Here is a 24,530-nt window from a genome sequence, read left to right as displayed (position 1 = left end):
CTGCCTTAACTAGGCAGTGAGTCTTGCTGATGAGACCAGAAACGCGTTCAAGTAACAGCGTTGTCAGTAGAAAACCAGATTGTCCAGTCACCTTAGCTATGAACAAGGAACAGCCCCCCAGGTGGGGTGACTGACTTGCACTTGTTCATCTCTACCTTTAATCCATAAAACTTGAATGTCTCATAACATTCAGAAAAATTTACATATTTTGTTTAGATAATTGCTTCAGATTATCAATATTATCTATTGTGCATTTTAATGGACAGACTTGCGCGCCAAAAATAAAACATCTATGTGTCCATTATCCCACGGGAACACAATTTAATGACGCATTTCTAAATAACACCGAAGGTACCACCTGGCACACACTCAATTTTAGAGCATTCCACTGACCTTCTGCTATATAAAAGGGAAATCAAATTAGGATAATCGGTGAAAGGACTACTGTACAGGAAAAGCAATCATACAAATGTTACTTACATCATGTAATTACTACTAGGACGAAGGAGACCCGTGAAATGGATAGGTTGTTGTAAAGGTCACTTTCAATAGCACATTTTCTATTAACGTTTAAATCTGTCCTACCTTGCTGTGTTTTAGAGGCTCGCGCCGCTTCCGCATCAGCTGGCACAAAGCGCCTTCTACCTTGCCGTTTCACAATGTGTGCAGAGTATCAGGTCTATCAGCCCACAACCTTACACACAATGATTACACTTCACAACCCATCCTTTGTCTGTAACCTTGAATCAACGCTTTTCCACATTTGTTTTCGTCAAACAACCATACCTTGAACTGCACCTTCCCGAGCATATGCTTTAGGTTTGTGCATTCTTGGATGAGCTCGCTGCTAGCGTGTTCCTTATCAATAACTGCTTTTCTTGCTGAGTTTTCTGCAGACTTCAGAGAGGCAAGTTCAAATTGTAAATTATTTATGGTTTCTCTGCATTCATTTACCTGTTAAAGAAAAGTACACGTTCAATTAAAAGTAGGCTTGTGCCGGCAGGGGCAGGAATTAGAGAATTAACTTCATCATTAACTATCAAAAGTAGTTATCCATGCTGAGCGTGCAGGTGTGTGAGGTCTACTTTCCCCCATACAGAATAACTGCTATTTCTACAGAGCCCAAGCCTTAAACTGTATTGTATGGGGATGTAAATCCCTTTGGTACGCAATGTAGGGGATGAAAGTAAAATACACTCAGAACTTCCTTAAATGGTACACCCTGAATGGCGAGGTGCTTTAACCACGCGCTCTTGGTAGTGCTGGTTTTCTTGCCTCTGCTGAATCTGTTGATAATGTTCTTCAGAAAGTTGCAACCTAGGCTAATCTAAACTCCAGGCACAGTCGTTGTAAGAGGACCCACATCAAGGCAAGTACACTGGGTGCTTTAAATCACGTATCAATGAATCTAATTTTAAGCCAATTTTACTTCAGTCATAGGTGTGAATTATTCCAGAATTTCCCTTAGTAAGTCACGAATACATACAGCTTTATGAACTCGAGCCCAGGATGCACATCTTATTTTCAGCTATATTTACACACAGCTAACTTGTGTCTGCCCTGTGCTTTAGATACCCGTGCCAGTATGCCATGGGATCCTGAGAAGAAGCAGTGCTGTTATTTGTAAAAGGGAAAAGGATCATGTGACCTCACATTCTTTTGGATGCTGGAGTATCTTGGTACACTCAGGTTTGGTGATTTGTGATAATGCAAGGTGGGGTCGTAGGAGAAGCTGCTTACTGGTGAATGCAGCAGTGGTCATATGACTGTACGTGAATTTCATGCTGCAATGCATGTGGCCCATTAAGGTTCGTTACCATGTAGAGGTTCTGGTGATGGGAAGGTAGACAATGGCTTGATCTCAGAAGAAACAAGTACATTTTTACATGATCTCGACAGGAACGGTCAGTCTGTCTGGCCAAAGTCTGGAATTTCTGGTGACAAGAAATGGTCAGCAGGAGGATGTGTTCTCATGGAAAGCAGGTCATTAGTGGATAGGTTGGGGCATGTGTGACCTTGCCTGTCATTAATAATAAAGTATGTTCGGCCATTCGCATTGACTGTTTAATGGAGGTCGGATTAGTGGGCATGTTGGTGGAGTGTGTCCTCAGGCAAAGCTGGTAAATGGTGGAAGGTGAGTCAAGGGATCTCACCCACTGCTTGTACTAGAATACATGTGGACCAATTGGGTTATTCAATTTGTGCAAGTCTCAACAGGAAAATTGTTGTTGGTAGTGGAGTGGTCTCAAGGGAATTAGGTAATTGGTGGATTGAGTAGGTGCCACATGACCAAACATGCATTAGTTTGGAATATAACTGCCGCCGAGTTTGGCTAATTTGCAAAAGTCATGTTCATGGGAAGATTCGTGGAGGGGTGTGGGTTGAGAGAAAGATGGAGTGGTGGAAGGGGAATAGCTCTCATTATCTCACATGCTGCTGGTGCTGGAATGTGATGAGTCATACAGCTTGGCTAATTTGTGGACCCCCCCCCCCCCAGCAGGAACATAGGTAGTGACAAAACTTAAAGAGAAGTTGGTGTCTAGTGCATGGGGCATTAGAAGACGTGGTCTTACTGGCCATTTCTGTTCAATGCACTGCTCTGCTAGCCAAATTCTAGAAGTCGTGGTTTCTGCTAGGCTACTCGAAGGTGAACATCTTTCCTGATGCTATTGCTTTATAAATAAACAATTTTAAATATGTATGGCCTGTAGCTCAACTGCAGAAGAAACTACAACCATATGGCTTGCTTAATCATCATTTTTAGCTATCCCACGTTTCCTTTAGGCAAATTAAGAACTTTTGCTCCTAACAATTCTAACTGTGGCTGAATATAGATATTTATGGTGTACGATCACAGTGTTAGCCCTTATTTGATTTTCAAATCCAATAAAAACCTATAGAATAAGCATTGACAGTCTGACCTACATACATGTGGAGGTGCAAGAGTGCTAAGGAAGTAATTTGGGATCCAACTAGAGTGTTACATGTGAGGCTCTAGGCCCCCAGTTGTAAACAGTTCCCACCTTACCGACCCAGAGTAAGAACTCTAATTTTACCTCTATCCTTTTACCTCCCATCTCATCTACAGTGGCATGAACACTTCATCAAACCAAACAATGTGTTACAGCTTTATTTTTGTGCTCGGATGCATACTCACAGATGACAGGAACATACTTCGTGTAAATAATGTTAGCAATCTGGGATATTTGAAGACAATAAGAGGCAAGGCCATCATTCCACAATCAAGGGTTTAATAGACCCGCACATATAGCCTAGGCTTTAATAAAGTACTAGTCTTGTCCTCCAGTGTTTGTAGGTAAGAAGTAAGATTAGCAAGCAAGGCAAGCAAGAATGCCCTTTTCAACACATAAGGAAGAAAGAAAACATTACTTTGTCAAATTTGAAACGCTACTTCACTTACTAAAGGTATGACTGTTTGGGTTAATACAACAATGTATAAAACGTTCTGCACACACACAGCTTAAAAGAATATATGAATGGTGATGACGCAGACACGAAGGTTTTACATTTATTAGCGCATAAACGTAGTGCCGCAATAATCAAGTGTGACTTTAACCGAACTAATAAAGATTGTACAGGGACAAATGTGCCCTCAGAGTAGTTCGCCAACATTTATAAGCGTGCTTTATATAACGTGATGTATTAGAATTGTACTAATCTGACATAACCGTAAACGTGTGCCGTGATTTGCTTGTTTGAAATGTTTTAACTTAGCATAACTTTAGTGGAGGCTTCGGCCTAGTTGCCTTGTCTCACGGTTTAGATGCTCGTGTTTTTCTAATGTGCTAATAAAACGTGTATTCTTGCTTGAAGCTGTACTTTTCCAGTGAGATCGGTTCACATGCTTATCTTTAAGGTTTCGTGCCAGCCTGGCATCTTCTTCTTTGCTCCAAGGTCAATCTGCAGGTGCAGACAATGGAAGCTCTGAAAGTGAGTTAATTGGTAAAATATGTTGCAACTTACGTTCCCGACTCCAAGGATAATTTATGCCTAGGTAGATGCTTGTAAATTGTTGTTTTGATTGGACAATTTGAAGCCAACCTATGAACCCTCCAATGGAAGACCTTACTGGATTTGAACTTTGTTTATTTAAACCTGGTGCACAAGAAGAAAGCGGCCATTACCCATTGCACCCATTGAGGACATTATTGCCCATTGCAGCCATTATGGCCCATCTTGCCGACCTCGTCATTTTGCCATCTTCTACGATGCCAATTGATGTTCGACGCCATTTTGAATGAGACTTTGATGTTTTCTCTAATCGAGAGAAAGAGACTTTAAGTAATTCTCGCCCTAGAGACTTTAACTTCGATTTGCCCCTTTGCATAAAGTAGTAGTTTTGTCCTTTTATCTTGCCGCTGTGAGGCAATTGCCCCGTCCACCCTGCCCCCTTTGCCCCCGTCCCATGCTGATCGAAACCGGTACCTGTGAGACGAAGACTTCCTTGAATGCTGATTGAATTTGGTAAATATGAAAGGAAAATGTACAATTGCATTGTGTTTCTTTTTAGGTAACCAACTGCTGATTTTTGATAAGAGCCCTAGTTAGGAGTTTTCCAAATCAATGTTGCTAAATTGTTTTTGCATGAAATCCCACATGCAGATGCTAATTTGAGGTTAGATGAGGATTTATTTGTCGTACGATGCAATTTGAGACCTTGTTATGCTGACTAATGTATGCAATTAGCCCATTACAGATTATAGTTTTAGTGGTTTGCGTTGCTATCATCGAATGCATTGTTATTCAAATGCTGCATAGATTGCATCTTTTTCGCCGTTATGGACAGCTATTAATGTTCATTTACATATATCATTTGGTGTTGAGACACATTTATATCGTGCTAGCTTTGTTAATATAGGGAAATAAATTCATTAACTTTGAATAAACTGGTGTGGTTATTCATGGCCGGAAGGTCATGGTTCGCCAAAATGTTTTCTGGATTAATTGTGAAGTGTTATGTTGATCAGGGCATTGCTTATGTTCGTTATTGATTTGATTAAACTGACTAATCTCGGGTGAAGAGAGCCCCACTTGGTCAAAAGATTCATCGACCCAATAGCGTCCAAATACAGGCAATTTACTAGGACGGAACGCTCTATCAGTAGATGGTAGCAGAGGACGGTTTCGCCCTTTGGGACCCCACTCGAGAGGTAATGGTTTCGCCCTTTGGGACCCCACTCGAGAGGTAACGGTTTCGCCCTTTGGGACCCCACTCGAGAGGTAACGGTTTCGCCCTTTGGGACCCCACTCGAGAGGTATATGGTGTTGAATTGACGGTTACGCCCTTTGGGACCCCACTCGAGAGGTATATGGTGTTGAATTAGATTTTTCTTGGGTAAAACAGATTGAGAGAATGATGATGCCCTAAGTCCCCCGCGACTTTCCTGGGATCTCGGAGCTTGCGAATGGAGAGAATGGAGGTGTGAAATCGGCGTTGGCGGTACTAGTGACGGTATGAGTGGAGTCAGGGTTTTGCGCTTGCACAGCTTATTGCCGCAGATTGTTTGAAAAGGTTGCGAGGATTTTAGAGAATAGCGGAGGTGCGACTCCGAGTGTGAGAGTAGGGAAGTCGTCGAACTTCATGTGCATGTGGCGCTTTGTGCAGAAAAAGGTCCACGTGGTTGTTGTTGTTGAGACAGGCCCTGCGAGGTCAAGAGACTCCGGAGTATGTTGAAACGTGTATGAGACACTTGTTTTATGTTGTGGTCTGGTCGGTTTAATAGGTTGACCGGGCGTGGTCAACGAGTCGGTACGTGTGTTAAGGGAGTGGAAGAAAACTTCGACTTCGGGCTTTGACAAATTCTAAGTGCACTAGAATAGATCACTGACAAGTTGAGAGCAGAGTCTGCGGGTCAGGATTTGCTTGCGAAAGTGGGGACCGAGAAAGATGGAATAACTGCCGAGGCTAGTGAAAAATCCCTAAGGTCCTGAAGCGATTGTGTTACCCTTCCTGTAGTAAACCGACAGATCTGTTTTATTATTGTTTGGTTGCTCGCGATACATGCCAGAAGTTGTTACGAGAGGAGCTGAGTGAAGGAGGACTAGCCGCGAGGCTTTGTCAGCCGCAGAGTGTGTGAGTGTGACGTCACTAGGAGCCGCGCTGGGATAGGTTGGTTGCAGAGGAGGGCCGCGCACGGATTGGACGCAGTCCGTGGGGCTCGATTGGAAGGGGAAAGGCAAGAGTATTCCGGGAATTAAAGTCACTTATTGATTACAAACTTTGTGAAATAAAAGACGAGAAAATGAAATTTTTTAAAGCATTAAAGAGTGCGATGAAGGGGGAGTCTTACATTAAAGCGAGCGTAGGAGAGGAGACGCCACCCGAAGGTACACCAGCTTACATTGTAATGGAGGAAAGGGGGGTAGCTCCGTGCCTTTGGCTAAAGCAATGGCACAAGCTGACAGAGAGACATGGGAGCGTAGCGTTCCCGATCCATGGGACATTCAATATAAGGATCCTAGAGAATTTGAGATTCGCGATGTATGACATGAAGGTACCTCCAAGGCCAGCACAGTTTGAGGCTCTAGCGATTTGGGAACTAATGGCTAGACAGCAACAGCAAAAGAAGTTCGAGACCAGGATAAGAAAGAAAAGACACTAGCGGACGCTAGGTGGGATAATGCACAGAAGGTGTGGAGGTCAGATATATTGCAGGGGATAAAATTGTTTCCCGCAATTGCTAAGGAAGAAGAGGCGACAGGCAAGAAAGCTACCTGTAAGACAAACAGGAGGTGTTCCAAAGATAGAGAGGACGAGGAAAAGTTAAGGAGAGAAGACGAGTCAGAGGATGAGGAGTTCATCATGCAATTGCTGAACGACCGTCCACCACCTTATGTAGAGAGTGAACAAGGTCCAAGTACCAGTTCTGCCCCTCCGGCACCGGTACAGAATAATGAAACTCCGAATTCAGAAACGCCATCGGGATCTAAGGACCCGAGTTTACTGTTCACCCCGCAGATACCGCAGGTTAGGAGAATATATCCAGATGTGCCTATATTGAAAACAGCAGAAAATTATCAGCCGCAGGTCCCAAGGTACTACAGCAGTGACAACAGTACGGGAATGATTCTAGATCCAACCGTAATGGGAGTACAGAATGGTCGCAACCCAACATTGGCACAAGCTGAATCAACCCAGTTTTTGATGCCTCAAAAGCAGATGCAGGGGGGAACCGCACATGCTCAGATGACGGGGAGTCAGACGGGCATGCCGGCAATGATGACCCATAGTGTGGGAATGAACATGCCTCAGAACCTGGGGAATGGACAGAACCCAGATGCGATATCCCTACCCATTACTGTAGGTCCACCGGTACCTTTGTACATTCAGCCTAACTCAGGTATGAGCGGTCAAGGATCAGTGGTGCAGAATGGGACGGAAAGGAGGTGCATAGAAAACACTCCAGAGACAACTCCGATAGCGGCTCAGCCAACTGGATCTGGGTCCTTGATGGAGTTTAGTCCCATATGTGCTCAGTCAACAATGGTGAGGTCGAGTCCCCCACTGATGATACCGCTATCATCGAACACTGAAAAATTGCCGCAACCATCAATGGCAGTCGATGTGAATGCTACACTGATGGGGTTGAATGCGCAACAGCTAACACAGTGGTTCAACAGTCTGAATTCCACACAAAGCTCAGCCAGTGGGAAGGGAGAAGACTATCTGAATAGGGTAAGGTTGAACATGGAAGCAGAAGAATTGGTGGAAGGGACTATGGGTTTGAATAGGTTAGAGTCCTACTCTGAAGAAGAGCTGAGGTATCTATGTCCCAGGATTACGAGAGAAGTGAACAAGGTACATAGAAGGTTGCAAGAAATAGCTGACAAAAACGGGGTTGAGATAGACAAGACAAAACACTTGAGCAGGAGCTATAGATTGGATTTCGGGACCACAGACTTTGAACACATGAGGTCAGCAGGCATGAAAACACACCTTAGAGAATTGCTGCAGAGTGCACAAGTGTGGAGGTGCTTAGACAAATGGGAAAGCAGATGGGCAAAGAAAAAGGAAAAGAGGAAAGACAGTGTCCCAGAGCACAACGAGAAAAGATCACAGAGTAGTGATGCAATAACCATGTTACCAATGAGGGAGACAGCAGGGGGAAAATTAATACATGTACCGTGGCACAGAAGCGACATTCAGTCTTTTACGGATGATTTTCCCAAACTGAGAGAGAAACCGATTGAATGGTATCAACAGACTGATAGGTTTGTGAAGCTTGCAAAATGTCTTTGGGAAGACCTGAACACCCTCTTTGAGATTGTGGTTCCGGCAGATTTGTGGGAAGACTGCAAAAGGGCTGTAGGTTGGCCGACAAGTGAACCAGAGAGAGACAGGGATACGGGTGCACCATCACCTATGGTAATGAGCTTGTACTATAAGGTGATTGAGCATTTGAAGACGAAGGTTGCCGCGAAAAATGTGGATTGGCAGAAGATTGATCGAACTGCCCAAGAGGCTAAAGAGTCGATTCATGGTTACTATGAGAGGTTGTTGAAGGCGTTCAAGAACTACAGTGGCACGGAAACAATAGAGGCGAAGGACATGCTTCATTTTGTGTTTAGATTCGTGGAAGGGCTGAGACCAGAGATAAGTCAGATGATAAAGACGCATTTGATTTGTTGGCAGTCGAAACCTATTGATGAGGTGTTGAATTATGCGAAATACTGTAGCGACGAAATTGAAGTGAAACAGAAAAGGTTGAAAGAGAAAGTGATGGTGATGCAACTTAAAGCAGCTAAGACAGGTTTGCAAGGGTTGCAAGGGTTCCAACAGCAGATGCCGCAGCCGCAGCCGCAGGGAAACATGGTGTTTCAGCCACAGGCGAGAGGCAGAGGAGGCTTTGGGAGTAATGGTCCGGATTTGAACACTGTTGCGATTCCGAATGGTGTGCAGGCAATGAAAAGGGTGATGCCGTGTCACGTGTGCGGAATCGTCGGGCATTGGAAACGCGAGTGCCCGATGGTGGTGCAGGAAGGTGCAAGTGTTGGTCAGCAAAACAATGATGTCAATGCATTCCAGACAATGAGGGGACCGAAAATGAGAGGTCCAAACCCAAATTTTCAGACCATAAATCAGCTGCAGGGATTACAGCCCATGCAGCAGATGCAGATGCCCCGTATGCAGATGACGCAAATGCAGCCGATCCAACAGCAGTTTCCTATGGTACCTAATCAGCAAATGCAAATACCCTTGGCACCAGTGAGTCAGGAGCAAGTGATGGTTCCTCCACAGGTCTCGGGTCAGGTGATGAGTACAAATGGCACAATACAACAGTTCCCACTACACAGTGAGAATGGAATAAACAATGTATGGGAGAGTGAAAGTTCAGATGAGGAGGGAAATTGTGTGCTTGCAGCATCCTTGGAAGTTGATCAAAAGGGTCCATATGTGGAGGGAAGGGTTATGGGTCATCGTGTTTCATTCTTGGTTGACACAGGAGCCACACGTTCAACTGTTAGGAGCATTGAAGTACCAAATTTGCCACTCTCAGGGAGAACAGTTCAAGTAGTGGGAGTAGCAAACAGGCACCTGACGAACCCAATCACAGATCCAGTACAAATCAGAATTGGTAACTATCAAGGGTTACATAATTTTGTGGTATGTGACTCAAGCCCGATAGCACTGTTAGGGAGAGACCTATTGTGCAAATTGGGATGTTCGATTATGTGTTTGAACGATGGAATTAGAATTCAGACGAGCAGTGATGGGGAAGAAGAGGACAGTGTAGAAGGGGATGAGATGGAAACTGTCGATGAAGAATATCCTCTGATTAACCTTTTTCCGATGATAACTGAAGCAGATATTCCAGCTGAATTACGGGAAACAGTCGGAAAGGAAGTGTGGGATATGACAGGAAAAGAGGTGGGATTGGTGAAAGGAGTGGAACCAGTGAAAGTGACCGTAAAACCCAATGTAACCTTTCCCCAGACCCCACAATACCACATGGCACAAGACACCCTCATGAAAGTCGCCCAACTCATTGACGAGTTTGTAAAACAGGGAGTATTGAAAGAAGTGTTAAGCAGTCCATGTAATTCACCAATCATGGGACTAATAAAGCCGAGTGGAAAGGTCCGAATTGTGCAGGACTTGAGGAAAATAAATGACATCATAATTAAATGCTGCCTTGTAGTACTGAATCCAGCTGTGATAATGTTTCAAGTCCCTTGCGATGCCGAGTGGTTCTCAGTCATCGACTTGTCACAAGCATTCTTTTCGGTGCCTCTTCATGAGGACAGCCAATTTCTCTTTTGTTTCAAATTCTTAGACAGAGTTTACAGTTGGTGTCGAATTCCTCAAGGGTTTTCTGAGTCACCGTCAATTTTCAATCAGATTCTAAAGAAAGACTTGGAAGCGTTAGAATTGCCATTTGAGTCAACCCTAGTACAGTACATTGATGACTTACTGATTGCATCTAAGACAGAAAGTGGCTGCACAGCCGACACCATTGCTCTGCTGAACCATTTGGGAAGGAATGGACACAAGGTGTCTCCTTCAAAGTTGCAGTTCTGTCAGAAGAAAGTGAAATATTTGGGTCATCAAATAGAGAAAGGGTCACGGAGAATAATGAAGGAAAGAATAACAAGTGTACTTCAAATGAGTCCACCAAAGACGAGGAGGGAGGTGAGGAAGTTTTTGGGGATGGTGAGCTACTGTCGCCAGTGGATTCCCAACTTCTCAACTCTAGCAAAGCCTTTACTGAAACTGACCCAGAAGGATGCCTTGGATGAAATTGAGCTGAAAGGAGATGAGATGGATGCTTTTATTGAATTGAAAGAATGCATGTGCAGGGCTCCAGCTTTAGGTATGCCTGATTACACAAAGCCTTTCACATTGTTTTGTCATGAACGTGATGCATGTTCTTTGTCTGTCTTGACCCAAGCCCATGGTGGCATAAACAGACCAGTAGCGTATTTTTCAGCTACTTTGGATCCGGTCGCAGCAGCACTGCCAGGGTGTTTGCGCGCCGTAGCAGCAGTTGGTATCAGCCTCACTCAGAGTGAAGGAATAGTGATGGGACACCCATTAACAGTCATGGTCCCTCACTCAGTTGAGATACTTTTGACCCGCTCCCGAACGCAACACATGACTGGAGCAAGACTCACAAGGTATGAAACAATAATTCTGGGCTCACCGAATGTGCAGCTGAAAAGGTGCACTACGTTGAATCCAGCAACCCTGCTTCCCGGTGAAAATGCTGAAATTGAGAACGCTGAAGACGTCGAGCACGACTGCCTTCAGGTGACTGAATTTTGCACAAAACCCCGACCTGACATTAAGGATACTAAGCTTGATGAAAATGACCAAATTGTTTTTGTTGATGGGTCATGTTTAAGAGATGCATTGGGAATATTGAAAGCAGGATATGCTGTATGTACTGTAACAGGTGTCTTGGAAGCGTCCTGGCTTCAAGGAGTCTATTCCGCACAAGTAGCAGAGCTTGTAGCCCTTACAAGAGCATGCCAACTGTCTACATTGATGAAGGTTACCATTTACACTGACAGTCAGTACGGGTTTGGAATTGTGCACGACTTTGGGCAACTATGGTCACAGAGAGGTTTCCTGACCTCTTCAGGGTCCCCAGTGAAAAACGGGGAGAGAATAAGGGAATTGTTACACGCCATTCATATGCCAGCCGAAATTGCAGTGGTAAAGTGTAGTGCTCATACAAAAGGACAGGACTATGTTTCCCTGGGAAATGCATATGCGGATCAGGTCGCAAGATTTTGTGCCTTGAACTGTATATTGCTCAGGGATGAATGGAATTTGATAAATGAGCCAGAGCTCGAACCAGCTGAAGCATTTGCCTTGAAGGTCGTGGATACAATGGATGAACTAAAAGCATTACAGAATAGCGTCAGGGAGGAGGAAAGAGCTTCCTGGATTAAGTGACAATGTACAAGGAGACCAGATGAGTTATGGGTTTCAAATGAAGGAAAACTTGTTTTACCAAATAGTCTCTTATCGCAGCTAGCGCGGTTCTATCATGGGCAGGCTCACCTAGGGAGAGATGCCATGATAAGATTGTTCAAAACTGATTGGTTTAACCCCAGATTCCGTCAAGTTGCAGAAGCAGTTTGCCATCGTTGTGTCATTTGTCAACAGATGAACCCAGGAAAGGGAACGGTTGTGAACGTGAGCCACATTGGCAGGGCGGGTGGCCCGTTCAGCAGAATGCAGATGGACTTTATTGAGATGCCTGTGCATGGAGGTCTGAAGTATGTGTTGGTGATTGTGTGCATTTTTAGTCACTGGATTGAAGCATACCCCACACGTAGAAATGACAGCCTTACAGTTGCAAAACTATTGTTGAGGGAGTTGATACCACGTTTCGGATTCCCGATCTCTTTAGAATCAGATAGAGGAAGTCACTTCAATAACGAGGTGATAAAGTTACTTTGCGCAGCGCTGAACATTGAGCAAAAACTGCATTGTAGCTATCGCCCTGAAGCCTCAGGACTGGTGGAACAAATTAATGGTACACTGAAATCAAGAATGGCGAAAATATGTGCATCGACAAATTTGAAATGGCCTGACGCATTGCCTTTGGTGTTAATGTCAATGAGAAACACCCCTGACAGAAAGACTGGATTGTCCCCGCACGAAATTCTCATGGGCAGGGCCATGAGACTTCCTGCAGTTCCCGCGAACGCGCTTTTGAATATTACAGATGATATGGTGTTAGACTACTGCAAAGGTCTGGCTGACGTGGTTCGCTCTTTCTCTCACCAGGTGGAAGCAACCACCTTGTCACCGATCCAAGGACCAGGACACACACTGAAAGCAGGTGACTGGGTCGTGATAAAGAAGCACGTGAGGAAGTCGTGTCTGGAACCCCGTTGGAAAGGCCCTTTCCAAGTGATCCTGACGACCACTACTGCTGTGAAGTGTGCGGGAGTTCCCAACTGGATCCACGCCAGTCATACAAAGAAAGTGTTGTGTCCCACAGATGAGGAAGTTGAAGCGCTGAAACTGCCAGTACCTGATAACAAAGTGCCAAGCGCTGAGACAGAGCAAAACAGAACTAGAAGCGAACAGGCAGAAATAGAGGAGAGAGAAATATTCTCTGAGGACGAAAAAACCGATTCACTTGGGGAAGACCAAGGAGAAACCTCAGACAGCGACGAAGCAGCTGAAAGTAACAAAGAGCCTGAAGAAAGTAATGGTGACAAAGGGCTCGAAAGAGGTGAAGAAGCAGGAGAGCCTGATCAGAGGAGGGCTTTCCCAGAAGCAGACGGTACAGAAAAAGAAAAGGAAAACCTGATTGACTCCCCAGAAGGAGGGGACAAGGCAGAACAGAACGAAACTGTTCAAACTTCTTCAGAAGAGATCGCAGGTCCATCAAGTGGACACAGTGCAAAGAGAAGACCAAGTATATCACCAGTAAAAATAAGGACTAGAGAAACGTTGAACGACGGTGAAGGGCCAAGAGTGAAAGAGAAAAGAAAGGAAGTGTCTGTCGTGATACCAACATCAAGTGAAGAAAAGACTTGGCCAAAGAGGAAAGTACCAGTGAGGCAGAATCAAAGAGAGATGCAAAATTGAAAAGGAAAAGGATACCAAACAGGAGATATTCCGGTCCAGAATGGGCATATGTAGTCAATGACGATTGGACCGACGAATTTGTATCTCTTAGCCTCGAGAACGAAGAAGAAGAGATACCAATAGAAAAGAAAAGTTTTATGGACACTATTGACTGAAAAACTGATAAATGACATTGCTTGCTATAATCTAACGTGATACAACCAGCTGAGACATTGCTAAACCGGAGGAGACATTTGCTAACTTGATAAGACTTTGATAACCTGATTGACTCTTAAACCCGATTTGAGATAACGTTGCTAACTGATAAAAGACTGAGTTAATGCCGAATTGAGACAAATGCTGCTAACCGATAAGTGACTGGACTCCTGAAGAAAACTGTGTGAACATTGCGCTCGTTCAGCTTTGTAACTAATTGATAAATCGTTTTCTTTTCCTTTTTTTTTTAGTGCTTCTAGCTCTCTGATTCTATACAGATCATGACTAAGTACGCTACACAAAACAGTAGAGTGAAATATTGTAAATATGCGTGTATAGGCTTGATAACTGCATGTGTACTAATAATAATGGCAATAGTGCTTGCAACGCGTGGTAAGGGTGAGAATGAGAAAATTGATGCTTCTATTTCTGCTCCTGTTACTGTCACTGAACTAACCGCATTGAAAAGACTAGAATTAGATGAGAGACACTTGCATGATAAGAAGGAACTTTCGTATAATGTTTTCTATCGCATGCTAACAGAATATGTTGAGACTATGGATGCGAAAGATTGTTATGTGTGTACACAGATACCGACATCGGTAACGGAAGGGGTGACTTATCACCACATGCCTCTTACATATGGGATTACATGTAGTTTAGTAACTTCTAGATTTTATGGTCAAACTAACATACAGTATTTTTACTCAAATTATGATGTTACCTTTGCATATGTTCCTATAATAACGCAACTAAGCCAGATTGCTAAAGATTGGGATGCTAAAATAATGAGGGAATTTTTCGAGCCAATGCAACCTTTTGAAACAGCTCACGCTCATAGGGAAAACCTTACCTGCTCGCTCTCTGCAGTAGAAATAAGCTTCTTAGATCGCACAGATGATAGAAGGGCACAAATGAATGCGAAATTAGAAAAAGAGCTAAGTAAGAGGACTTCAGTAGATAATTATGCTTTTGCCGCAATAAAAACACAAGGAAGAATAGCTTTAGACGCTTGGCATGTAGGGAAATTTTGTATATATCGTGGTGAATCTTATTATGATAACATTTTCGTGGGAGCGAGTGAATGTAAACATTCGTTTATCTTTAAGGCCAAATGGACATTCATGCTGAACGGACTTGACCCTGTCATACCTGGTGTATATTACATTTGTGGGCATAATGCCTATTATCGTCTTCCAAAGGGATGGTGGGGGAGATGTTATTTGGGTATAGTGTTCCCAAAGGTTTATCAACTGGATGACCTATCGGTGATTCCAAAGAAGCCTGGATCTCGTCGTATCCAGAAAAGAGAGACCGCAGCTGCTGTGATAGGAGATATATTTGGAGCCATGATTCCTTCATTGGGAGTTGTGTTGAATTCCATCAAAATAAGAAAGTTGTCTGCTATAGTGGATAACATGTTGACAAAGTTTTCAGGTGCTATAATCCTGATGGATGCTGAACTTGCAGCAGAAAGAGCTATGACTCTTCAAAACAGGCTTGCCCTAGACATTCTTTTAGCAAAGGATGGCGGCGTTTGCAAAATGCTTGGTGCGCGTCACTGTTGCACGTATATACCAGACAACAGTGTGAAAATTAAAACAATGCTTGCTAATCTAGCAAAAGAGAGTGCAGACTTGAAGGAATTGAAAGAACCAGGAGTTTGGGAGAAGGTTGAAAGGGAGTTGCTTCAGTGGGAAATTGGCTTGGTGGCATTTGGAATGGAATATTACTAAAAATAATACAGGGAATACTAATAGTACTAATTTGCATTTTTGGGATTTGGTGAATAAAGAGGGGAATACTAATGATCATGGCAAGGATTAAAAGAAGGAAGGAGGAGAAAATAATGAAAAGAATGGCAGAAGAAAACAAGGCAAGAACAAGGGGAACTAAAAGGCAAAGAGAACTGACAGAATTTTAATGGAATAAAATTTGTGGGAATGGTTTTGTGTGATGACAAATAGTCATCAGAGGAGGGATTGATGACGCAGACACGAAGGTTTTACATTTATTAGCGCATAAACGTAGTGCCGCAATAATCAAGTGTGACTTTAACCGAACTAATAAAGATTGTACAGGGACAAATGTGCCCTCAGAGTAGTTCGCCAACATTTATAAGCGTGCTTTATATAACGTGATGTATTAGAATTGTACTAATCTGACATAACCGTAAACTTTTGCCGTGATTTGCTTGTTTGAAATGTTTTAACTTAGCATAACTTTAGTGGAGGCTTCGGCCTAGTTGCCTTGTCTCACGGTTTAGATGCTCGTGTTTTTCTAATGTGCTAATAAAACGTGTATTCTTGCTTGAAGCTGTACTTTTCCAGTGAGATCGGTTCACATGCTTATCTTTAAGGTTTCGTGCCAGCCTGGCATCTTCTTCTTTGCTCCAAGGTCAATCTGCAGGTGCAGACAATGGAAGCTCTGAAAGTGAGTTAATTGGTAAAATATGTTGCAACTTACGTTCCCGACTCCAAGGATAATGTATGCCTAGGTAGATGCTTGTAAATTGTTGTTTTGATTGGACAATTTGAAGCCAACCTATGAACCCTCCAATGGAAGACCTTACTGGATTTGAACTGTTGTTTATTTAAACCTGGTGCACAAGAAGAAAGCGGCCATTACCCATTGCACCCATTGAGGACATTATTGCCCATTGCAGCCATTATGGCCCATCTTGCCGACCTCGTCATTTTGCCATCTTCTACGATGCCAATTGATGTTCGACGCCATTTTGAATGAGACTTTGATGTTTTCTCTAATCGAGAGAAAGAGACTTTAAGTAATTCTCGCCCTAGAGACTTTAACTTCGATTTGCCCCTTTGCATAAAGTAGTAGTTTTGTCCTTTTATCTTGCCGCTGTGAGGCAATTGCCCCGTCCACCCTGCCCCCTTTGCCCCCGTCCCATGCTGATCGAAACCGGTACCTGTGAGACGAAGACTTCCTTGAATGCTGATTGAATTTGGTAAATATGAAAGGAAAATGTACAATTGCATTGTGTTTCTTTTTAGGTAACCAACTGCTGATTTTTGATAAGAGCCCTAGTTAGGAGTTTTCCAAATCAATGTTGCTAAATTGTTTTTGCATGAAATCCCACATGCAGATGCTAATTTGAGGTTAGATGAGGATTCATTTGTCGTACGATGCAATTTGAGACCTTGTTATGCTGACTAATGTATGCAATTAGCCCATTACAGATTATAGTTTTAGTGGTTTGCGTTGCTATCATCGAATGCATTGTTATTCAAATGCTGCATAGATTGCATCTTTTTCGCCGTTATGGACAGCTATTAATGTTCATTTACATATATCATTTGGTGTTGAGACACATTTATATCGTGCTAGCTTTGTTAATATAGGGAAATAAATTCATTAACTTTGAATAAACTGGTGTGGTTATTCATGGCCGGAAGGTCATGGTTCGCCGAAATGTTTTCTGGATTAATTGTGAAGTGTTATGTTGATCAGGGCATTGCTTATGTTCGTTATTGATTATTGATTTGATTAAACTGACTAATCTCGGGTGAAGAGAGCCCCACTTGGTCAAAAGATTCATCGACCCAATAGCGTCCAAATACAGGCAATTTACTAGGACGGAACGCTCTATGAATGGCTCCTCAAACATTAGTCCTCAATTGTCCGCAACGTATTGTATGTTCATATGTGTTTAACCAGGATTACCCCGTGTGCTGTAATCAATACCATAATCTAGGTCACTGCAAAGCAGCCGTTTCCTCCATGATTTGAACAGATTCTAAGGAAAACATGCTATATAGCAATGCATTAAATGGGTCTCACTAGCACATACCCCAAAAGAGAATTTGAGGTACTGGTGTTTCATTAAACAGTCACTCTAACACAACATTCCAAAAAAGCAGACTCAGCGAAATGGTTTTCATTTCTACATGGACATTAAAAACAGGAAAAGATACCAGTTAATACATAGCAATGAAAACTGGGTTAGTTGCTGCCAGTGCGAGGCACCTGCCACTCTAGAGATTGTGTGTGGGCACAGCTTCAAGAATGTCATAGTATGTAAACTACCTTACAGTTCTCAAAGGTACCTCCTTCCATTCAAGATGGCGGGACCCAGCATTTATCACAGTACATGAGCGTGGTACTTTTCGACCATCAGCACCAAGGGATGCACTGTGTGTACAGAGCATCTCCTTTGTAGACACGCTGCTACCGAATGAAAGGCGGCAAACAAGGATTAGGGCATGTGGGACTTTAATTCACGAAGTGACACAACAGGAAGTTGTACACTCCAGTGCAATTTAGCTGCTGTTAGTTTACGCAACTCCCTCCTTTCTGCCCTTCTGTCCTGTACCAGTGAAGGAGTCATTGCACCACAAGACCCGCAATCGTAGTTTACAGTGGCCAGCACGCTGCGATGAGCAGTAGAATCAACAATAAACAGGTTGACACAAATGAGATAGCCTAGTCCGAGTATTACAGCTGAAACAATCCATCAGGTGATATTTTGGTTCCCTCATCAAACATAACTCTTTCTGAGAAAATTAGCTGTATTTCATATCAAAATAAAAAGTATCTAGGCAAACGCATGGTCAAGCCAGAAGCCGAGTTGCACAGACTGGTAGCTGATAATTCCCCGTGCTTCTGAAAAATTCTGAATATGTAACTGAGAAATGAGAAGAGTATCTTACTGTTCAGAAATAAATCGAACCAATTCTCTGTTAACAACACTTATTGGTCAAACACAATATCCCAGATGCAATGGCTGAAGATCTGCATTTTCATTTTCTACCGCTCAACAGGTCTAAAACAGAAGTCTACACCATACGTTAGAATATTCGGCCTGTAATATCTTTATTTCAGTTTGAGGGAAGCTGTGTTTTTCAAGCAATTGAGAAAAAGTGTCAGTTCTGGAAACTGATGCCATTCATGTATCCACACACCAGGCACAGCCATGATCTTTGGAGAGGCCATCTTTACAGACTATGAAGGTGATTTAGACTCCATAAGCAATAAATACTTGATCTCTTCACTAATTATTATGTAATAGCAAAGTAACTGTGGAACTATCCGGTGGCTTTTATCTGAAAAGCCACCAGATATTTAGGGCTGTTAAATTTCCAGCTTCTGTTGAAAAAGATTCAGCAATCTACAGTTTAAGGCAGTCCCTCGTGTATAAAGTCTCTTGATCACTCTCTAAATTACAAAGCAAACCGGCTCCATAGAATGTAGGATGGTCTAGAACTTTGTTTATCCATTGTATGACATGTCCAGAGCAGGCAGACAGTGATAGAGAGAAAACTATATGATACACAATCAAAAGCAGCTTTTTGAGATGCAGCTTGTTAGTACAAATCTTATGCAAGACACTGAAAAAATAAGATCAAAAGCACAGTATAAAAAATGTGAGTCGATATTGAGGTGCTTGTTTATTTATCTCTTTCCTGATGTTTTCACATGTGCGTTGTCTTCTATATTGATTCATCCCATGTTAAGTGTGATTGTATCAATGGGAAATTCACATAAAAGTCTCTCTTCTCCCATTGGGCCTTTAATACTCCTTTTTTATTGCTGAACAGAAAGAAATTCCTGGTTGTGAAATATGTATGGAATGATTGATACACCTCCACTGTGAACAAAGAACAATGGTGTACTGTACTTCTCAATAGTGGAGAGAGATTTTAGGTCAAAGGGACGAGTGGGTAAGGAGTGAAGATTGTGTGCAAGGGGAGGTAAGAGAGGGTCAGTTACTCTGTCAGCTTTATAGGAAAGAGATGCTGAGAGGTCCTTATTAAGCTTTGATATGGTACTTCTTGAAGAAATTAGACCATATTTCTAGTGTGAACTGTTAGCACACATACGGTGCCTATAGAGGTGCTTCCCTATCATAAGTACATACACTGATATGGCAGATGAATGGGACTTGACAGGTAGGTAATGAAGGCAGCAGTCAAAGACTTGGGGGTATTTACGAGCTTGGCAGTCAGAGGACCACCATGTTGGTAGTGGTAGTGGTCTGACCGCCAATAGGCTGGCAGAGCGGATCGCCATATTACAAGTCTGGCAGTCAAACAAACAGAAGACCGCCAGCTGTCTGCCACCACCATCAGGAAGCACAGACCGCCATGGTCACCTAGAAGCATAAACAGGCCGGCAGAGATCATGTTTCAGCCAGATTTATTATGAGGTTGTACACCGCCAATTTGACTGTGGTGGTCCAACAACCAGCTACAAGCTGGCAAAAACAGACAGTATAAAGGGAGGCACTCACCTACAGTCAGTGTTAGAGAGCAAATGTTATTAATAAAATATGAGTAAATAAATCTTATAAATAATGTGTACTAAAAGGCCTAATTAGAGAAATTGTACTAGAAATGTAAAGGTGTATATTTGAAAATGTGGTTGATATGGTGTCCATCATCTTGAGTTCTATATGAAATAATAAATAAATGAAAGTGAATTTGATGAATCATAACCATCTGTATTAACAAAAGATGGTTAATATTGATGGGTAAAATTAACGATTTGAGATTGATGACTTAATGTACTAAATATGATTTGAATATTACAACTGTTTTGTTCTTCATGTATTAGCGTTAGTCAAAAGGCCTTTAGTAATTTTCCACAGTACAGTGTTCAAGATGTTATGGTGACTTAAATGAAATTCTTTTGCAAATTTAAATTTAGTTTATTAACTGTCCATCTGAAAGTTCACAGTGGAAATCTACTGTCTTGTTCCACTCTGTTCATTCAGTACTTCCTTGTAATACCTACTGAAAGTTTTAACAATGGGTCTTAGTTTCTGGTAGGAAGTAATATTAGCTAAATTGTCATGTTCTGTGCTGTTTTCTACAGTGTTAATATTCTGCGGAAACTGCCAACTGGAGAGGAGTGTCAACATGGGCCTGTCTTGAAGAAGAATTGAGAAAGTTACTAACTGTAGAAGAAATGCAATTTAATTTGTTGCTCACTGTCACACCACATAGTCATGTCCAATAGGAGTTTAGCTAGTGATTTTTGGAACTTTAATTAGGCTAAGTCCTAGATGATCTAGTTCAGAGTTTTCCAGTTATGTTCAGATTAAGTTATGTAGTGTCATGCTCAGGTCTTTATTTGATTTATGATTCTAACAGTTCAGATACTTAAGCCCCAAAATTACTGAACTTTGTCCCTTTCAAGGTCCTGGTGCCAACCACTGAAGACCTACTGTTCCTGTGCTCTGCTGACAAAGACTCTACTAACTGCTTCCTTTTTAGGAGCGGTATAACCAATGTGCATTTGTTTTCTTTATAGATTTTCCTTTGGAAATCCAACCACATTTTTGTTAGCGCCACAGTTTAGCTGTTTTTCCTAATTCATTTTTGTCTTATTTTAATTTTTGCATTCGACAAAGCCCAGCACCGCACATGGTTTTTTAATTGGAATTTGATAGCAAGGATGTCCGACCCAATAATTGAATTGTTTGTTTACTAATTGATTATGATAGATTCAACTGCACAACTAATAAAATCTATTGCTATTTCTCAAATAACTATTTTGTTAATCTGTATAATTCTTTTGGAATGTTTCATAGCGATTGCTCTCGTCAGGCTAAAATTCTTCAGAAGTTTCTGACCGCCTATGTTGTTTGTGTATTGTTATCATTTGGTTTTACAAATTTTTAACATGATTTTAGCATTGTTAATGTAAAGGCAATAAATTATTAAACTTTACTAAATTGGTGTGGTGATTCATGGCCACATAGGTCATGGTGAGTGTAAACTTCTGACTCCTTATTGTATTTTGTTGCTGTTTACGGCAAATGGTTCTTATTATTTGATTTGATGATCTTATTACTCCTGTCTGAGCCAAACGATTCAAGTAAACCTCTGAGGGTAGTAGATGTCAAAGCCCTATTACGTGTCACCTAAGCCTAATTAGGAGGTCACACACCCACATCAGCCATACATCCCCGGAGCTGCCATGGATCCCTTCTCAAACATCATGCCGCTGCTCGCCGAAAGACGAGGAAATCAACACCGATGTGGATGACAGCAACTGTAAGTACACACACCTATCCGTAACATCATCCCTTTAAAAACACTGCACCGGCAAACACATCATTGGGGGGGGGATGACACGGGCAGAAGCCACACCTATCACTCAACAAACACACTCACATACTCCAGAACGGACAACAACACACACACTTGAGCCAGCACGCACACACACTGCACAGCAACACTACACATTTACACAAGGCTACGAAGCACAGGCTCAGGGATACTGTAGGCCACACAACATCCACACACACAGCAACAACACAACTGCTGCACATATACAAAGACATTCCACACACTCCTACCCAACACTGGCCTGGGACTGTCCACACATTCAACACACATACATCCATGTGCCATGGTGCACAAACAACACCACCATCAAACAACTCTGCAATGAACACACACAAACATAGCACAATGGACGTACAATGCCATGCACAGTACACAGAGAGACAAATAGACAAAAGAGACAAAGTGCTCCACGACAATGATGCATGCACAGCTGGGATGGGAGCATCAGGATCATGCACTGGGACACATATCAGGTTGAACAGGGCCTCAAACAATATGTACACAGGAATTGGCCCTAATTGGATCTCAGGGACAAGCAATACCAAAACGATTTGTCATACACAGCCACACAATGGGGAAGGGCAAGTCAACAAAGCATACACAACTCGTACTCCATGAGACATATCGCTACACCAACCAGCGGCAAGGGACCCACACCTAAATGTACACAGGCACACTCAAATGCAAAGCAAACTATCACAACTCAACACACTCCATGTCTGCACTAACAAAACACAAAAACACACACACCACATGTAAACAATAGCCTGACAATATCAGGGGGACAAGTCCTGCACCATACATGCCCACATCGCACAATACAGAAAGAAAAACACACCACAACAAACACACCACTGTGCCATGACAGCAACATTACATTCACACACACATACATACCCACAACAGATAACTTTCCCTTGGGGGACAACAGCACTGCACATAAACTCACATACTGTAAAAACGCCACATGGAGCAGCTAGCAGGCCAAACACATACAGCTACCAGCACACAGCCAATGTCAGCCAGAAACAACAGAAAGCTAGGAAGGACATGCAGTACAAGGTGTACCCAACAAAACCAAAACTGGTTTGGTTTATTGAAATGTATTTTCAGAGATAAAGCACAAGGCCATATGGCTAGTCTGAGCATGTTATCCAAAAGGCACAGTGTTGGGCCCCTAATTGGCTCCTGATTTCCGTGTAACCTCCACAGGTAGGGACATCAAGGGGGCAGGCAGGGCCCTCAGGGATTTTTAGGGGACTGGGGAGGGGGGATCCTTCTTGCGAGGGGTGGGCTTCTTCTTGGTGGGGAGGGCATGGGTGCTTACGGGGGGGACAAGAGGGGCCTTGGAGGTGAAAGGGATGGCCTTGAAGAGGGCTGAGGTCCTTTTCGGTGTGGAACTGAGGTGGGGGGGGGACAGGCATTAGGTCAAGCTCACACAGGAAAACTTTTCTTACACACACGGGGATGGAATCAGAAGGGGGTTAGGATTTGCCTGTTTAGGGAGTGGTTGTGTGATGTGTAGAAGTGGATGTCTTGGGTGCGTGCTTGTGGTATGCTTGTGTGTGGTGGGTGTCTGTTGGGAAGGTGAGTGAGGACATTTATGTGTCTTTGGCTGAGGGAGGGGTGGAGGTGCGGGGAGATGCTGTGGTATGTCTGTTGGGGTGGTGACTGTAGGTATGGTGTTTGTGCTTCATGTAGGTGTGTCTGTGGTTGTTGGTTTTGTGGGAGTGGTAATTAGGGAGGATGTCCGATGATCTGCTGGAGTGGTGTCTGCAGGTAGGATGGGTGTGGCGGCTGTATGTGTGGTGGTGTGTGTAGGTATGCCAGATGTTGTGTGTGATGCTGGGGATGGGAGGGTGTCAGCACAAGTCATGACAGTTGCTGTGTCTGCGGGTGGATGGTGTTTGTGTGCGTGCCAGTGTGTCTTGTGGTGCTTGTGTTTGTGTGTGCTACCCTCCTCTGTTGAGGTGGATGCATGCAAGTCTGACTGTGTGCTTTGGCTAGGTCTGAGAAGGGGGATTCGGACTGGGAAGAGGAAGGTGGAGGTGGATGGTAGACACACCTTGCACCCGTGCATCTTTCGCTAGCACATTTTGTCTCTCATTTCAATGGCACATTCGGAGCCAAGGACCTAAGAAAATGGTTAGATCAAGAAGCGTCAGAATGATTTTTATGGGATACCAGTATACCTTCAATTGTTAAGGTTTGTGAAACGTATGTGTGATAATTGCTTCAGTGTGGGTCTGAACGTGGTCCGAACTTGGATTGTTAATCATTATTAATCAAATCAGTAACATCCGATTAAGAACTAGTATAGAAACTAGTTAATATAAAATCTTATTATCCAGAGATGAAAGCAATTATTTAAAGATTTTTTAATCTAAACGACAAATATGTTATATTTTAATGCTTTATTTTGTTGTGTTTATTAAGGGAATTATTTTGGATAATTTCTTTTGTAATAATGATACACTAGGTGGTCTTAGAAATTTTATCTAAAGCCCCAATTATGAGTTTGGGGGTCCTACCACTAGTTTTCTGCGGTGGTGGCGGCAGCAGAACAGAGTACTCTGCCAAACAGCAAGCCTCCCCAGTCACTGTAACAGGAGTTTCCAGCAGGGCTGGCGGTTTCAAATCATCAGAGTCAAGATGGCAGTAAGTTTCAC

At 42.9% G+C, this 24,530-nt stretch overlaps 1 protein-coding gene across 2 annotated transcripts in view; it reads right to left on the bottom strand.

Annotated features, from left to right (window-relative positions):
- The window catches only part of LOC138282607 (polyamine-modulated factor 1-binding protein 1-like), a 1,030,040-nt gene that overhangs the window by 491,626 nt on the left and 513,884 nt on the right, over nucleotides 1–24,530 (bottom strand). For both annotated transcript variants that reach the window (XM_069220389.1, XM_069220390.1), the window contains exon 12: nucleotides 787–954. In XM_069220389.1, the coding sequence (XP_069076490.1) occupies nucleotides 787–954 (168 nt within the window). The remainder of the gene's footprint in view (nucleotides 1–786; nucleotides 955–24,530) is intronic.

This window comes from Pleurodeles waltl, chromosome 2_2, assembly GCF_031143425.1.
Source record: "Pleurodeles waltl isolate 20211129_DDA chromosome 2_2, aPleWal1.hap1.20221129, whole genome shotgun sequence".
Classification (NCBI taxonomy): domain Eukaryota; kingdom Metazoa; phylum Chordata; class Amphibia; order Caudata; family Salamandridae; genus Pleurodeles; species Pleurodeles waltl.
Note: the sequence above shows the minus strand (reverse complement) of the source record. Positions and strands in the feature narration are given on the sequence as shown.